General features: G+C 42.2%; 1 protein-coding gene across 4 annotated transcripts in view; it reads left to right on the top strand.

The window, feature by feature from the left end:
* The window catches only part of LOC105490445 (FERM and PDZ domain containing 3), a 99,432-nt gene that overhangs the window by 75,812 nt on the left and 5,389 nt on the right, over positions 1–18,231 (top strand). For all 4 annotated transcript variants that reach the window (XM_024795619.2, XM_011756063.3, XM_011756062.3 and 1 more), the window contains one exon: positions 15,613–16,434. In XM_024795619.2, the coding sequence (XP_024651387.2) occupies positions 15,613–16,434 (822 nt within the window). The remainder of the gene's footprint in view (positions 1–15,612; positions 16,435–18,231) is intronic.

Genomic DNA, 18,231 nt, shown 5'->3' with positions numbered 1-18,231 from the left:
TATAGGGACATATGTTTTCCTTTCTCTCCAGTATATACCTAGGAGTGGAATTACTGGTCAAATGGTAACTCCATGTTTAACTTTTAGAGCAACTGCCCAATTGTTTTTTAAAGTGACTATACCATTTTACACTCCCATCAGCAATATTGGAGGGTTAAATTTTAACCATATATTCATCAACACTTGTTATTGTCCATCTTTTTTTTTTGTTTTTTTCGGAGACAGAATCTCACTCCATCACCCAGAATGGAGTGAATGTGCACCATCTCAGCTCACTATGACCTCTGCCTCCTGGGTTCAAGCAATTCTCCTTCCTCAGCCTTCTGAGTAGCTGGGACTACAGGCATGTGCCACCACAGCTGGCTAATATTTTGTATTTTTAGTAGAGATGGAGTTTTGCCATGTTGGCCAGGCTGGCTTTGAACTGCTGACCTCAAGTGACCCACCCGCCTTGATCTCCCAAAGTGCTGGGATTATAGGCATGAGCCACCGCATCTGGCCATCTTTTTATTTATTAATATGTCTGTCATATTGTGTGTGAAGTGGTAGCTCATTATGCTTATGATTTACAGTTTCCTGATGGCTAATGATGTTGAACATCTTTTCATGGGCTTATTGGCCACTTGTATATCTTCTTTGGTGAAATATCTAATCAAATCATCTGTCCATTTTTAAATTGAACTATTTCACCATAAATGTGAGGGGTTATTTGCGAACTCTCAATTCTACTGCCTTGATCTATACATCTATCCTTACGCCACCACTTTACGGTCTTGATTACTATGGCTTTGTAGTGAATTTCAAAATCAGAAAGTGTGAGTCATCCTACTTTGTACTTCTTTTTCAAGACTGTTTTGGTTATTCTGGGTCTCTTGTGACTCTATATTAATTCATGAATTAGCTGTCAATTTTGATAAAGTCAGCTGGGATTTTAGTAGAGACTATGTTGAATCTATAGATCAATTTGGAAAGTACTATCATTATGACAATATTGATTGAGTCTTCCAATCCATGAGCAGAGAATATATTCCAATTATTTAAATCTTTTAATTTCCTTCATCAATGTTGTATAGTTTTCAGTGTACAAATTTTACACCTCTTGTTTTTTTTATTTTTCTCTTTTTTTTTTCTTTTTCTTTTTCTTTTTTTTCTTTTTACTTCAAGTTCTGGGATACATATGCAGAACGTGCAGGTTTTATACATGTGCTATGGTGGTTTGCTGCTCCTATTCACCCGTCCTCTAAGTTCCCTCCCCTCATCCCCCACCCCCAACAGGCCCTGGTGTGTGTTGTTACCCTCCCTGTGTCCTATGTTCTCATTGTTCAACTCCCGTTTATGAGTAAGAACATGTGATGTTTGGTTTTCTGTTCCTCTGTTAGTTTGCTAAAGATGATGGCTTCCAGCTTCATCCATGTCCCTGCAAAGGACATGATCTCATTTCTTTTTATGGATGCATAGTATTCCATGGTGTATATGTACCACATTTTCATTATCCAGTTTATCATTGATGGGCATTTGGGTTGGTTCTATGACTTTGCTATTGTAAATAGTGCTGCAATAAACATACGTGTGCATGTGACTGTATAGTAGAATGATTTATATTCCTTTGGGTATATGCCCAGTAACGGGATTGCTGAGTCAAATAGTATTTCTGGTTCTAGATCCTTGAGGAATCACCGTACTGCCTTCCACAATGTTTGAACTAATTTACATTTCCACCAACAATGTAAAAATGTTCCTATTTCTCCACAGCCTCACTAGCATCTATTGTTTCCTGACTTTTTGATAATCGCCATTCTGACTGGCATGAGATGGTATCTTATTGTGGCTTTGATTTGCATTTTTCTAATGATCAATGATGCTGAGCATTCTTTTTCTTTTCTTTCTTTTTTTTCTTTTTTTTTTTGAGACAGAGTCTCACTCTGCTGCCCAGGCTGGAGCACAGTGGTATGATCTCGACTCACTGCAACCTCCACCTCCTGAGTTCAAGCAATTCTCCTGCCTCAGCCTCCCGAGTAGCTGGAGCTACAGGCGCCTGCCGCCATGCCTGGCTAAGTTTTGTATTTTTAGTAGAGATGGGGTTTCACCATGTTGGCCAGGCTGGTCTCGAACTCCTGACCTCAGGTGATCCACCTGCTTTGGCCTCCCAAAGTGCTGGGATTACAGATATGAGCCACCATGGCTGGCCCTGTTTTTTGTTTTTTGTTTTTTGTTTTTTTGATTGTTGAGCATTTTTTTCATTTGTTGGCTGCGTAAATGTCTTATTTTGAGAAGTGTTTGTTCATATTTTTTGCCCACTGTTTTATGGGATTGTTTTTTTTTTCTTGTAAATTTCTTTAAGTTCCTTGTAAATTCTGGATATTAGACCTTTATCAGATGGATAGATTGCAAAAATTTTCTCTCATTCTGTAGGTTGCCTGTTCACTCTGATGATAGTTTCTTTTGCTGTGCAGAGGCTCTTTATTTAATTACATCCCATTTGTCGATTGTGGCTTTTGTCATAATTGCTTTTGGCATTTTTGTCATGAAGTCTTTGCCCATGCCTGTGTCCTGAATGGTATTGCCTAGGTTTTCTTCTACAGTTTTTATAATTTGGGGTTTTACATTTAAGTATTTAATCCATCTTGAGTTAATTTTTGTATAAGGTGTAAGGAAGGGGTCCAGTTTCAGTTTTCTGCATATGGCTAGCCAGTTTTCCCAGCACCATGTATTGAATAGGAGATCCTTTCCCCATTGCTTGTTTTTATCAGGTTCAATGAAGATAAGATGGTTGTAGATGTGTGGTGTTATTTCTGAAGTCTCTGTTCTGTTCCACTGGTCTATATGTCTGTTTTGGTACCAGTACCATGCTGTTTTGGTTACTTGTAGTATAGTTTGAGGTCAGGTAGCATGATGCCTCCAGCTTTGTTCTTTTTGCTTAGGATTGTCTTGGTTATAGAGGGTCTTTGATGATTCCATATGAAATTTAAAGTAGCTTTTTCTAATTCGGTGAAGAACGTCAATGGTAGTTTGATGGGAATAGCATTGAATCTATAAATTAGTTTGAGCAGTATGGCCATTTTCACAATATTGATTCTTCCTGTCCATGAGGATGGAATGTTTTTGCATTTGCTTGTATCCTCTCTTATTCCCTTGAGCAGTGGTTTGTAGTTCTCCTTGACAGGGCCCTTCACATTCCTTGTTAGCTGTATTCCTAGGTATTTTATTCTATTAGTAGTGATTGTGAATGGGAGTTCATTCACGATTTGGCTCTCTGCTTGTCTATTGTTGGTGTAAAGTAATGCTTGTGATTTTTGCACATTGATTTTGTATCCTGAGACTTTGCTGAAGTTGTTTATCAGTTTAAGGAGTTTTGGGGCTGAGATGATGGGGTTTTCTAAATATAAAATTATGTCATCTGCAAACAGGGACAATTTGACTTCCTCTCTTCCTATTTGAATACCTTTATTTCTTTCTCTTGCCTGATTGCCCTGGCCAGAACTTCCAATACTATGTTGAATAGGAGTGGTGAGAGAGGGCATCCTTGTCTTGTACTGGTTTTCAAAGGGAATGCTTCCACCTTTTGCCCATTCAATATGATATTGGCTGTGAGTTTGTCATAAATAGCTCTTATTATTTTCAGATATGTTCCATCAATAACTAGTTTGTTGAGATTTTTTAACATGAAGGGATGTTGAATTTTATCGAAGGCCTTTTCTGCATCAGTTAAGATAATCATGTGTTTTTTTTTTCTTTGGTTCTGTTTATGTGATTTATTACATTTATTGATTTGCATGTGTTGAACCAGCCTTGCATCCCAGAGATGAAGCCAACTTGATTGTGGTGGATTACTTTTTCGATGTGCTGCTGAATTCGGTTTGCCAGTATTTTATTGAGGATTTTTTCATTGAAGTTCATCTGGGATATTGGCCTGAAGTTTTGTTTTTTTGTTGTGTCTCTTCCTGAGTTGAGTATCAGGATGATGCTGGTTTCATAAAATGAGTTAGGGAGGAGTCCTTCCTTTTCAATTTTTTGGAATAGTTTCAGAAGGAATGGTACCAGCTCCTCTTTGTACCTCTGGTAGAATTTGGCTGTGAATCCATGTGGTCCTGGGCTTTTTTTTTTTTTTTTTTTTTTTTTGGTTGGTAGGCTATTAATTACTGCCTCAATTTCATAACTTGTTATTGGTCTATTCAGGGATTCAGCTTCTTCCTGGTTTAGTCTTGGGAGGGTGTATGTGTCCAGGAATTTATCTATTTCTTCTAGATTTTCTAATTTATTTGCAGAGAGGTGTTTATAGTATTCTCCGATGGTAGTCTGTATTTCTGTGGGGTCAGTAGTGATATCCACTGTGTCATTTGTTATTGCGTCCTTTTGATTCTTCTCTGTTTTCTTCTTTATTAGTCTCGCTAGCGGTCTATTTTGTTAATTTTTTCAAACAACCACATCCTGGATTCATTGATTTTTTTTTTTGGAGTGTTTTTCGTGTTTCTATATCCTTCAATTCTGCTCTGATCTTAGTTATTTCTTGTCTTCTTCTAGCCTTTGGATTAGTTTGCTCTTGCCTCTTTAGCTCTTTTTTTTTTTTTTTTTTTTTTTTTTTTTTTTTTTTTTTTTTTTTTTTGAGACAGAGTCTCACTCTGTCGCCCAGGCTGGAGTGCAGTGGCCGCATCTCAGCTCACTGCAATCTCCGCCTCCCGGGTCTACGCCATTCTCCTGCCTCAGCCTCCCGAGTAGCTGGGACTACAGGCGCCCGCCACCTCACCCAGCTAGTTTTTTGTATTTTTTTAGTAGAGACGGGGTTTCACCGTATTAGCCAGGCTGGTCTTGATCTCCTGACCTTGTGATCCGCCCGTCTCGGCCTCCCAAAGTGCTGGGATTACAGGCTTGAGCCACCGCGCCCGGCCCTTTAGCTCTTTTAATTTTAATGTCATCATGATGCTATCTGGTTATGTTGGACACTAGGTGATGCAGTTTCTTCATAATGTCATTGGTCTTTATATTTTGGTATGTTTCTACAGTGGCTGGTACCGGTTTTTCCTTTCCATATTTAGTGCTTCTTTCAGGAGCTCTTGTAAGGCAGGCCTGTTGGTGACAAAATCCCTCAGCGTTTGCTTGTCTGGAAAGTATTTTATTTCACCTTCACTTATGAAGCTTAGTTTGTCTGGTTATGAAATTCTGAGCTGAAAATTCTTTTCTTTAAAAATGTTGAATATTGGCCCTCAATATTTTTTTTAGACATGGTCTCATTCCATCGCCCAGGCTGAAGTACAGTGGCTCAGTCTTGGCTCACTGCTACCTCTGCCTCCAGGGTTCAAGCAATTCTCCTGCCACAACCTCCAGAGTAGTTGGGAGTACAGGCACATGCCACCACACTTGGCTAGTTTTTGTATTTTCAGTAGAGAGAGGGTTTCACCGTGTTGGCCAGGCTGGTCTTGAACCCCTGGCCTCAAGTGATCCACCCACTTGGCCTCCCAAAGTGCTGGGATTACAGGCATGAGCCACCTCGCCCAGGCTGGCCCCCAGTCTCTTCTGGCTTTTAGAGTTTCTGCTAAGAGGTCTGCTGTTAGTCTGATTGGCTTTCCTTTGTAAGTGACCTGGCCTGCCTTTCTGGCTGCCCTTAATATTTTTTCCTTCATTTCGACTTTTGAGAATCGGTGAATCTGATGGTTATGTGTCTTGTGGTTGATCTTCTTCTTCTTCTTCTTCTTCTTTTTTTTTTTTTCTCTTTTTGAGATGGAGTTTCGCTCTTGTTGCCCAGGCTGGAGTGCAATGGTGCAATGTCAGCTCACTACAACCTCCGCCTCCCAGGTTCAAGCGTTTCTCCTGCCTCAGCCTCCTGAGTAGCTGAGATTACAAGCATCCACCACTACACCAGGCTAATTTTGTATCTTTAGTAGAGACGGAGTTTCTCCGTGTTGGTTCAGTAGGTCTCAAACTCCTGACCATAGGTGATCTGCCTGCCTCAGCCTCCTAAAGTGCTGGGATTACAGGCATGAGCCACTGCACCCAGCCTTGAAGTTGATCTTCTCATGGAGTATCTTAGTGGTGTTCTCTGTATTTCCTGAATTTACATGTTGGTCTGTCTTGCTATGTTGGGGAAGTTCTCCTGGATAATATCCGAAAGTGTGTTTTTCAGCTTGTTTCCATTCTCCCTGTCTCCTTCCAGTACTCCAATCAATCGTAGGTTTGGTCTTTTTACAGAGTCCCATATTTCTTGGAGGCTTTGTTCATTCCTTTTCATTCTTTTTTCTCCAGTCTTGTCTCCATACCTTATTTCAGCAAGGTGGTCTTCAAACTCTAATACCCTCTCTTCCGCTTGGTTGATTCAGCTATTGATACTTGTGTATGCTTCATGAAGTTCTTGTGCTGTGCTTTTCAGCTCCCTCAGGTCATTTATGTCCCTCTTTAAACTGATTCTAGTTAGCAGCTCCTCTAACCTTTTATCAAGGTTCTTAGCTTCCTTGCATTGGGTTAGAACATCCTTCTTTAGCTCAGCATAGTTTTGTACTACCTATCTTCCAAAGCCTACTTCTGTCAATTCGTTCTTATCATCCTCCATCCAGTTCTATGCCTTTGCTGGAGAGACGTTGCGATTATTTGGAGAAGAGGCACCCTGGCCTTTTGAGTTTTCAGCGTTTTTTTCATTGATTTTTTCTTCTTTTCATGAGTTTGTGTAGTTTCAATCTTTGAAACCTCAAAGACCCTTGGATGGGGTTTTTGTGGGAGCTTTTGTTGTTGATGATGCTGTTGTTGCTTTCTGTTTGTTTTTCTTTCAATGGTCAGGTCCCTCTTCTGTAGGGCTGCTGCTATTTGCTAGGGGTTCACGTCAGGCCCTATTCATCCGGTTCACTCCTGCTCCTGGAGATGTCGCTCAACAAGGCACCTCCCTCGGCTGGGGGATGGGGGCTCCCTTGCCTTGTGTGGCTCTCAGGTAAGCCACCTCACCACATTGTTCTTCCTTCCTCTCCATGGATCATGCCAACCTCCTAGTCAGTTCTGATGAGAGAACCTGGATATGTTGGTTGCCAGTAAAGGATTCATATGCTTATTATGGTTCTTTTCTATGGGAAACTTGATCGCCGCTGTTTCTAGTCAGCCATCTTGACCCCGCCCTGTCCTCCTTTTTAAATTTATAACTAGTTAAATAATAAAAGACAAAGTCAAATTTTAAAAAGACAAATTATTAAGTAAAATAAGGTTTAAATAATAAAAAATAAGTATATTCATAACTATTTGTTCTTTTTTATGTTATTGTAAATAGAAGGGCTTCCTGATTTTATTTTCAGGTTGTTCATTGCTAGCTGGGCACGGTGGCTCACGCCTGTAATTCCAGCACTTTGGGAGGCCAAGGCAGGCGGATCACTTGAGGTCAGGAGTTCAAGACTTGCCTGGCCAATATGGTGAAACCCTGTCTCTACTAAAAATACAAAAAATTAGCTGGGTGTGGTGGTGCATGCCTGTAGTCCCAGCTACTCAGGAGGCTGAGGCAGGGGACTCTGTTGAACCCAGGAGGGGGAAGTTGCAGTGAGCCGAGATCACGCCACTGCACTTCAGCCTGGCAATACAGCAAGACTCCATCTCAAAAAAAAAAAAAAAAAAATTGATTTTCTGTACATTGAGCTTGTATCCTGCAAGAGATAGTTTTACTTTTTCCTTTCCAATCTGAATGTCTTATATTTCATCTTAATTCATAATTGTCCCAGCTAGAACTTTCAGTCAGTACAGTGTTGGATAGAAGTGGTGAGAACATCTGGACAGACCCCAGACTTAGAAAGACAGAAAGAGAGAGAGAGAGGGGAGAGAGAGAGAGAGAGAGAGAAGAAAGAAAGAAAGAAAGAAAGAAAGAAAGAAAGAAAGAAAGAAAGAAAGAAAGAAAGAAAGAAAGAAAGAAAGAAAGAGAGAGAGAGAGAGAGAGAGAGAGAGAGAGAGAGAGAGAGAGAGAGAGAGAGAAAGAAAGAAAGAAAGAAAGAAAGAAAGAAAGAAAGAAAGAAAAGGAAAGGTGAGAGCAGACATTCTGGTCTTCTTCCTGATCTAAGCTTTTATCCTTTCATTCGAATCAAGTATGACGTTAGCTGTGAGTTTTTTATAGATAACCTTTATCATATTGAGGAAGTTCCCTTTTATTCCTAGTTTATTGAGTGTTTTATCATGAAAGGGTGTTAGATTTATGTTTTTATTTATGTTTTTGTGCATCTATTGAGATGATCATGTAGTTTTTGTCCTCTAGTCTATTAACATGGTGTATTACATTGATTTTTGGATGTTAAAGCAACCTTGCATTACTGCAATAAATCCCACTTGGTCATGCTGTATAATTCTTTTTATATGTTGCTGGATTCAGTTTGTTAGTATTTATACACCGCTGGGTCGTGGTGTATAATTCTTTTTAGATGTTGCTGAATTCAGTTTGCTGGTATTTTGTTGAGGGATTTTGTGTCTGTATTCATGAAAGACATCGGTCTGTAGTTTTCTTGTGACATCTTTGTGTGGTTTTGGTATGAAGGTAGTACTGGCCTCATACACTGAGTTAAGAAGTGTTCTCTCCTCTTTTGATTTTTGGAAGGTTTGTGAAAGGTTGGTATTAGTGCTTCTTTCAGCATTTGGTAGAACCCACTAGTGAAGTCACCTGGGCCTGGACTTTTTTAGGGGGTAAGGGAGGAGTTTTAATTCCTAACTCCGTTTCTTTTCCTGTTACTGTCTATTCAGATTTTCTATCTTCTTGAATCAGTTTTGGCAAATTGTTTCTTTCTTTCTTTCTTCCTTCCTTCCTTTCTTTCTTTTTTTTTTATGGTGTTTTGCTGTTGTTGCCCTGCCCAGGCTGGAGTGCGGTGGTGCAATCTTGGCTCACTGCAACCTCCACCTCCTAGGTTCAAAGTATTCTCCTGCTTCAGCCTCCCAAGTAGCTGGGATTACAAGTATGTGCCACCATGCCCAGCTAATTTTTTGTATTTAATAGAGACAAGGTTTCACCATGTTGGTTGGGCTGATCTTGAACTTCTGATCTTGAACTTCTGATCTCAAGTGATCAGAAGTTCAATCCACCTACCTCGACCTCCCAAAGTGCTGGGATTTACAGGCGTGAGCCACTGCACCCAGCCTAAGTTGTATATTTCTAAGAATGTGTCCATACCATTTAGGTTATCCAGTTGATATACCCTTATTCATATTCCCTTATAATCAATTCCATATCTGTATGGTCAGTAGTGATATTCTTTCTTTCATTCCTGATTTTGGTAATTTGAGTATTCTCTTTTTTTGTTTGATCTTTCCAGCTAAAGGTTTGTCAATTGTATTAATCTGTTCAAAGCACCAACTTTTAGTTTCATTGATTTTCTCTATTTTTTTCTATCCTCTATGTATTTCCTTCCACTTGCTTTGGGTTGTTTGCCTTTATTTTTGTTTTGTTTTTAATTTTTATGTGTACATAGTAGTTGTATATATTTATGGGGTACATGAGATGTTTTGAGACAGGCATGCAATGTGAAATAATCACATCATGGGGAATGGGGTATCCATCCTCTCAAGCATTTATCCTTTCTTTGTGTTACAAACAATCCAATTATACTCTTTTAGTTATTTTATTTAATTTTTATTTCAATATTTTTTAGGGAACAGGTGGTGTTTGGTTACATAGATAAGTTCTTCAGTGGTGATTTCTTAGATTTTGGTGTACCCATCACCTGAGCAGTATACCCTGTACCCAGTGTGTAATATTTTATCCCTCACCCCCTCCCACCCTTCCCTCCAAGTCCCCAAGGTCCACCCTATCATTTTTATGCCTTTGCATCCTCATAGCTTAGCTCCCACTTGTAAGTGAGAACATACAATGTTTGGTTTTCCTTTCCTGAGTTACCTCACTTAGAATAATGGTCTCCAACTCCACCCAGGTGGCTGCAAATGCCATTATTTCATTCTTTTTTATGGCTGAGTAGTAGTTCATTATATATATTTACCACATTTTAGTCTACAGCCATACGACCCTGAATGTGTCCAATCTCATAACCACATTTAAAAAAAATTTTTATATTCATTTATTAATTTTTTTAGATGGAATCTCGCTCTGTCACCCAGGCTGGAGTGAAGTGGTGCAATCTCACCTCCAAAAGTGCTAGGATTACAGACATGAGCCACTGTGCCCGACCGTACCACATTTTTCTTTATCTACTCGTTGACTGATGGGCATCTGGGCTGGTTCCATATTTTTGCAGTTGTGAATTGTGCTGCTACAAATATGCATGTGCAAGTGTCTTTTTCATATAATGACTTCTTGGATCAAACGGTAGATCTACTTTCAGTTTTTTAAGGAATCTCCATACTGTTTTCCATAGTGGTTGTACTAGTTTACATTCCCACCAGCAGTGTAAAAGTGTTCCGTTTCACCACATCCACACCAACACCTATTTTTTTTTTAATTATGGCCTTTTTTTTTTTTTTTTGACAGAATCTTGCTCTGTCGCCCAGGCTGGAGTGCAGTGGCACAGTCTCGGCTCACTGCAACCTCTGCCTCCTGAGTTCAAGCCATTCTCCTGGCTCAGCCTCCTGAGTAGCTGGGATTACAGGCATGCACCACTATGCCCAGCTAATTTTTGTATTTTAGTAGAGATGGAGTTTCACCATGTTGGTCAGGCTGGTCTCGAACTCCTGACCTTGTGATCCGCCCACCTTGGCCTTCCAAAGTGCTGGGATTACAGGCATGAGCCACCACGCCTGGCCATTATGGCCATTCTTGTAGGAGTAAGGTGATTTTGCACTGTAATTTTGATTTGCATTTCCCTGATAATTAATGATGTTGCACATTTTTCCATATGCTCGTTGGCCATTTGTATACCTTCTTTTGAGAATTGTCTATTTATGTCCTTAGCCAACTTTTTGATGGGATTGTTTGTTTTTTTCTTGCTGATTTGTTTGAGCTTCTTGTAGATTCTGGATATTAGTCCTTTGTTGGATGCATAGTTTGCAAAGATTTTCTCCCACTCTGTGAGTTGTCTGTTTACTCTGTTGACTGTACCTTTTGCTGTGCAAAAGTTCTTCAGTTTAATTAAGTCCCAACTATTTGTCTTTATTTTTATTGCATTTGCTTTTTGGTTCTTGGTCATGAAATCCTTGTGTAAGCCAATGTCTAGAAGGGTTTTTCCAATGTTATCTTCTAGAATTTTTATGGTTTCAAGTCTTAGATTTAAGTCCTTAATCCCTCTTGAGTTGATTTTTGTATAAGGTGAGAGATGAGGATCCAGTTTCATTCTCCTACATGGGGCTAGCCAATTATCCCAACACCATTTGTTGAAAGGGGTGTCCTTTCCCCACTTTATGTTTTTGTTTGCTTTGTCAAAGATCAGTTGGTTGTAAGTATTTGGGTTTATTTTTGGGTTCTTTATTCTGTTCCATTGGCCTATGTACCTATTTTTACCAGTACCATGCCTTGTAGTATAGTTTGAAATCTGGTAACGTGATGCCTCCAGATTTGTTCTTTTGCTTAGGATTGCTTTGGCTATGTGGGCTCTTTTTTGGTTCCATGTAAATTTTAGGATTTTTTTCATAGTTCTGTGAAGAATGATGATGGTATTTCGATGGGAATTGCATTGAATTTGCAGATCGCTTTTAGCAGTATGGTCATTTTCACAATATTGATTGCACCCACCCATGAGCATAGACTGTGTTTTCATTTGTTTGTGTCATCTGTGACTTCTTTCAGCAGTGTTTTATAGTTTTCCTTGTAGAGGTCTTTCTCCTCCTTGGCTAGGTGTATTCCTAAGTGTTTTATTTTTTTGCAGCTATTGTAAGAAGGGTTAAGTTCTTGATTTGATTCTCAGCATGGTCACTGTTGGTGTATAGCAGTGCTACTGATTTGTGTACATTGATTTTGTATCCTGAAGCTTTAATGAATTCATCTATCAGATCTAGGAGCTTTTTGGATGAGTCTTCAGGGTTTTCTAGGTATATGATCATATCATCCGTGAACAGTGACAATTTGACTTCCTCTTTACCGATTTGGATGTCCTTTATTTATTTCTCTTGTCTGATTACTCTGGCTCTTTCAGTTATTTTTAAAAGTACAATTAGGTTATTTTTGACTGCAGTCACCCTATTGTGTTATCAAATAGTAGGTCTTATTCATTCTTTCTATTTAGTTTGCTCTTGTTTTTCTGGTTTCTTAAGGTAGAAGTGGAAGTTTATGGTAATTCATATGAAATCTTTCCTCTTTTTTTTTTTTTTTTACTTTTTTTTTTTTTTTTTTTTTGAGACGGAGTCTCGCTGTGTGGCCCAGGCTAGAGTGCAGTGGCCCGATCTCGGCTCACTGCAAGCTCCACCTCCCGGGTTCGCCATTCTCCCGCCTCAGCCTCCAAGTAGCTGGGACTACAGGCGCCCGCCACCACGCCCGGCTAGTTTTTTGTATTTTTTTTTAGTAGAGACGGGGTTTCACCATGTTAGCCAGGATGGTCTCGATCTCCTGACCTCGTGATCCGCCCGTCTCGGCCTCCCAAAGTGCTGGGATTACAGGCTTGAGCCACCGCACCCGGCCAGTCTTTCCTCTTTTTTAACGTAGGCACTTTCAGCTACAGATTTCCCCTTTAAGAACTTTTTAGGCCGGGCGTGGTGGCTCACACCTATAATCCCAGCACTTTGAGAGGCTGAGGCAGGCAGATCACTTGAGGTCACAACTTCGAGACCAGCCTGACCAACATGGTGAAACCCCATCTCTACTAAAAATACAAAATTAGCTGGACATGGTGGCACATGCCTATAATCCCAGCTACTTGGGAGGCTGAGGCAGGAGAATCACATGAACCCAGAAGGCGGAGGTTGCAGTGAGCCAAGATTGTGCCATTGCACTCTAGCCTGGGCAATAGGAGCGAAACTCCATCTCAAAAAATAAATTAATAAAAAATTTTAAAAAAGAACTACTTTAGCTAGATCTCATAAATTTTGGTATATTGTATTTTCATTTTTATTCATCTCAAAGTATTTGCTAATTTCTCTTCTGATTTTTTTTCCTTGACCGCCTGGTTATTTAAGAGTGTTTTGGCTGGGCGTGGTTGCTTATGCCTGTAATCCCAGCACTTTGGGAGGCCAAGGCAGGCAGATCACTTGAGGCCAGGATTTTGAGACCAGCCTGGCCAACATGGTGAAACCCCATGTCTATCAAAAATAGAAAAATTAGTCAGGCATGGTGGCAGGTGCCTGTAATTCCAGCTACTTGGGAGGCTGAGGCGGGAGGATCACTTGATCCCGGGAGGTGGAGGTTGCAGTGAGCCAAGATTGAACCACTACACTCCAGCCTAGGCGACAGAGCAAGACCCTGTATCCAAAAAAAAAGGGGGGGTTTTGTTTGATTTCTACTTGTGAATTTCCCAGACTCCCTTCTGTTACTGATTTCTAATTTAATTATGCTGTGCTCAGAAAATATATTTTGTATTATTTTATTCCTTTTAAATCTAGTAAGGCTTATTTTATATCATAACATATGGTTTATTCACAACAGTGTTCCATATGCACTCAAGAAGAATGCATATTCTGCTGTTGTTAGATAGATGGTTCTGTAGATTTCAGTTAGATCTAGTTTGATTTATAGTATTGCTCAGGTCCTCTGTCCTTGTTGATATTCTGCTTAGTTGTTTCATCCATTATTGAAAGTGGAGTATTGGCCGGGTGCGGTGGGTCATACCTGTAATCCCTGCATTTTGGGAGGCCAGGGCAGGTGGATCACTTGAGGTCAGGAGTTCGAGACCAGCCTGGCCAACATGGTGAAACCCCGTCTCTACCAAAGACACAAAAAATTAGCCAGGCGTGGTGGCAGGCACCTGTAATCCCGGCTACTCGGGAGACTGAGATAGGAGAATCACTTGAACCCAGGAGGCGGAGTTGCAGTAAGCCGAGGTCGTACCACTGCACTCTAGCCTGGGCAACAGAGTGAGGCTCCATCTCAAAAAAAGAAAGAAAGAAAAGAAAAGAAAGAAAATGGAGTATTGAAGTCTCCTACTACTGTTGTTGAATTGTATATTTTTCCCTTCAATTCTGTCAGTTTTTTCTTCCTGTATTTGGGGGTTTTGTTGTTAGGTGCCAGTGCTGTACTTTTGTCATACATGTAATCTCTAGTGAAAGGCAGCACTGGCATATTGACTCTGTCAAACTGGAGTTTGAGTGGCATTTCGAAGTCTTGTTTTCCAGCATCTTGATCACCATGATGAGCTATAAGGGCAATGACTAAAAACATGGGTTTTGAAGTCCTTCAGACCTAGGCTCAAATCCAGTTTACCACTTGGTCTATGTAACCTTAGGCCAGTCAGTTTCTTTTTTTTTTTTTTTTTTTTTTTTTGAGACGGAGTCTCGCTGTGTCGCCCAGGCTGGAGTGCAGTGGCCGGATCTCAGCTCACTGCAAGCTCTGCCTCCCGGGTTTTTACGCCATTCTCCTGCCTCAGCCTCCCGAGTAGCCGGGACTACAGGCGCCCGCCACCTCGCCCGGCTAGTTTTTTGTATTTTTTAGTAGAGACGGGGTTTCACCGTGTTAGCCAGGATGGTCTCGAACTCCTGACCTCGTGATCCGCCCGTCTCGGCCTCCCAAAGTGCTGGGATTACAGGCTTGAGCCACCGCGCCCGGCCAGCGAGTCAGTTTCTTTAGCTGTAAAATGTAGATAATGATAATAACTACCTCATTGGGTTGTTATGAAGATTAAGTAGGATCACATATATTAGGACCTTAGCCTAAGTTAGTGCTTGTTTGTCATCTGTCTGTCTGCTGTCCGAGTGTATTCTCGCAGATAAAATAGGGAAGAGCTCCAAAATCAGTGAGAGAAGGTATTCACAGATAAAGCATTTGCAATAGATAATTCTCAGATGCACACACCTACCATCATTAAGAGCGATTGACGAGAGTATTTGCCACATGTATGTGTAATAGGTAGGGCTGGCCCTGTATGAATGCAGAAAAGAATAAAATTTGAAGAATTGTAAGAATGCTTCCCTTACCCTCCTCCCACATATGCACATCCCAGCATATCTCCCATATACTTTACACATTCAGACCCTGGAATTCTAATATAGAGCATTTTTCTTTTAGGATCCCTCCATCAACAGGCGTCTCTGAAATGCAAACTCTTGGGCATTATATGTAGCCTGTTTAACGGGTTCTGACCCTAAAGCATTAGTAACTTGTCAGATTTATTTCCTTCTGCTAGAAGAGATTCAAGATAACAAGAACAACAGAGCACTGGTGGTTGGAAAAGCTCTGAAAAGAGGTGGGGGCAGGGGCAGGAACAGTTCCAAGTGGGACATATGTCTACAGCTGACTTTCAAACAGAGGGTATCCATGTAAGAGTCCAGCTGTGCCCAGATACCAGGCTCTAAACCAAGGTGTTCACTCCCACCCCTACCATACCCCATGCATTTTCCCATTTCAGAGGTGATGGGGCTATTAGCAGCTCAGGTTATTAGACTCAACTCACTCTGCTTTCAGGGTCAGCAGTAACATAGCTCATCAACTTCCCTACCCCTAATCTTTGGCAGCCAGGCAATGCTTTGTCTTGGGACCTGCCACTCGGTCATGCTGCAGAGACATGGGGCAGAGACGACAAGGGAGCTCAGTCACAATCCTCGGCACCAGGGTTCATCTGTTGATTCTCTTTCTGGGTTTAGATTACATGCACAGCGCCCACCGCCCTGTCACTGGGGGCCACCTGGGGAAAAAGGAGAGTAGTTATGTGGGCAGCGTGGGCACCAGCCCCAGGAAATCGAGCCGCTGCACGCCCCCACCTGCCGACTCTGAGCTTGTCAGCTTCTGCTACCTCCATATGCGGGAACAAAGAAAGGAGCAGGAAAGTCGGACAGATGTCAACGAGAACCTAATCTTCTTTGAGGAGACCAGGCCCCGAACCAAGTCTGACCCCACATCCAAAAGTTCCGGCCAAGGTTATGAGGTAGTCCCTGATGACTTTGATGCAGCTAGCCTAGACCATGAGCCTTGTGCCAGCAGGGCCCGGTCCTACACCTTGGACAATTCCCTTGGGGCTGACGCCCTGAATTTCTACTGTGACTCTTGCAAAGCCAAGCTCCAGGAGCAGCTGGGCCCTCGCAAAGGTGGGAAGCCTGGCTCATCTCGTGACAATATAGTAGATTTGATGTCCCTCCCACCACCTGGGAGTGAGGAGGAGGAGGAGGAGGAAGATGAGACAACTTCCCTGTTGCCAGCCATTGCTGCCCCACCCCCTGGTTTCCGAGACAACAGCTCTGACGAGGATGACCCCAAGCGCCGGGCTGTCCAGAGCCAGGAACAAGGACGCCACCTGCGTGGGCTTCTGTACGATGAGATTCCAGTGACATTGATTGACAGTGTGCAGACCCGGACAGTTCGAGATCATGCCCAGGAGCTAGATGATGCCCTGGTGTCCACTCTGCAGGCCCTGGAAGCCCTGGCTGCATCCGAGGATGGACCACACCCACCACCCCCACAGACTGCAGGTAATGACCGATTCCTTCTCCCTCCTTCCTCCCACTTCTCCTGTCCAGGAAGGGCCAGTGAGTAACATTGTGTCTTCCCAAATAGATGTCAGAGTCACTGAGGTATGTCAGGGCAGTGGAAGGACCAAAGGTTGTTTAGATAGTGTCAGAGGAGCAATGATGCTGCAGCAGGGAGCAGCTGCTCAGCTCTAGCTAGAGTTCTGGCTCTCGTCATTGCATCTCTTTGGAAATACCTTACAGATAGATCCCAGGGATTGAGGTCATGACAGCTATGGATGCAGGCCAGGATGGAGGATCAGAGAAAAACTGTGAGAGATGTAGAAGACAGGCGAAGAACAGAACATCCAGCATGCACATGATTGAAAGAAAAGCAAAACGACCAACTCACTACCTAGTGACCTGGGACCAGGGGAGCCAAAGGCCATCACTGCTCATGGCTGAGGTCTTTATCCTGCCTAAGAACATGGGCTCCAAATCAGATGCACCCAAATCCTGGTTTCTTCAGTCATTGTCAGTGTAACCTTTGGCAAGGCACTTACTCTCTCTGACCCTCATTCTGTAACCTTAAATGGGTTTTATAAAAGTAGTTCTATCACATGGGGTTGTTATAAGGATTGAATGAGATCATTCATGCAAAGCATGTAAGCACTGCCTAGCACACAGTAAGGCCTCAGTAAGTGGTAGCTATTGTTACTAAGTATTAGTTCATAGGAGAACTGTACAACATGCATGCTGTTCCCTGTTATAGACACACGTATGTCCATCTTGTAGACAAACACACGTCACACATGTACCCATAGTCACACATATGTCCCTCCATACACATACACCTTAAAAAAAGAGAAGAGAGCCGGGCGTGGTGGCTCACGTCTGTAATCCCAGCACTTTTGGAGGCCGAGGTGGGCAGATCACTTGAGGTCAGGAGTTCAAGATCAGCCTGGCCAACATGGTGAAACCCCGTCTCTACTAAAAATACAAAAATTAACTGGGTAGGCTGGTGCACACCTGTAGTCTCAGCTACTCAGGAGGCTGAGGCAGGAGAATCGCTTGAACCTGAGAGGTGGAGGTTGTAGTGAGCTGAGATTGCACCATTGCACTCCAGCCTGGGCAACAGAGTAAGACTCTTTAAAAAAGAGAGAGAGAGAGAGAGAAGAGGTAAATGACACAGCAACAGAAAAGGAATAGGGAGGAATAGGGACCACGAGAAAGCATGTGAGGCAGGGAAAAGTGTAGAAAGGGAGGGTGAAGGTATTGGGGTCAGAGAAAGCCTGCCTTTTCTGTATGTGAGGATACCCTTGACATTGGGCAGCCCCCATGTATTTGGCCCCCAGGGCTGGCATTTCTCTTTGCTTAGAGTCTGGAGAGAGTGCTAGCTGCTCCCAGGCTCAAGTCCCATGTGGCTGCTGGAGAGAGGACAAGCTCAGCTAAATGGCCTCAGCTGCAATGACTGTAGGCAGGCCTGGCCAGATGAGGAGGGATAGAGAGAGACCTCTCTTTGCCAGCCCCTCTTTAGGACAATTAACAAAAATTTCCTAGCTGTTGAATCTAAAAATAGTTGTGATTAGCATGCTGTTTTGCATGTGATTTGCATGGTAATTTGCCATCAAACTGCCCAGATCCTCGCTCCACCTCTTTTGTTTCTGTTTTGGATTCCAGCCTTTCATCCCCTTCTTATAGCTTGCCCTTCTTTGTCCCCTCCCCTCCACTCTTCCCACCCTCAGCCCTACATTCTCACCAGGCCTGATTGTTTTTCTCCAGCTGGAAATACTGCCGGCTAACCTTGGCTTCTATGCACCT

This window comes from Macaca nemestrina, chromosome X (assembly GCF_043159975.1).
Source record: "Macaca nemestrina isolate mMacNem1 chromosome X, mMacNem.hap1, whole genome shotgun sequence".
NCBI lineage: Eukaryota > Metazoa > Chordata > Mammalia > Primates > Cercopithecidae > Macaca > Macaca nemestrina.
This window is presented reverse-complemented; position numbering and strand designations above follow the sequence as displayed.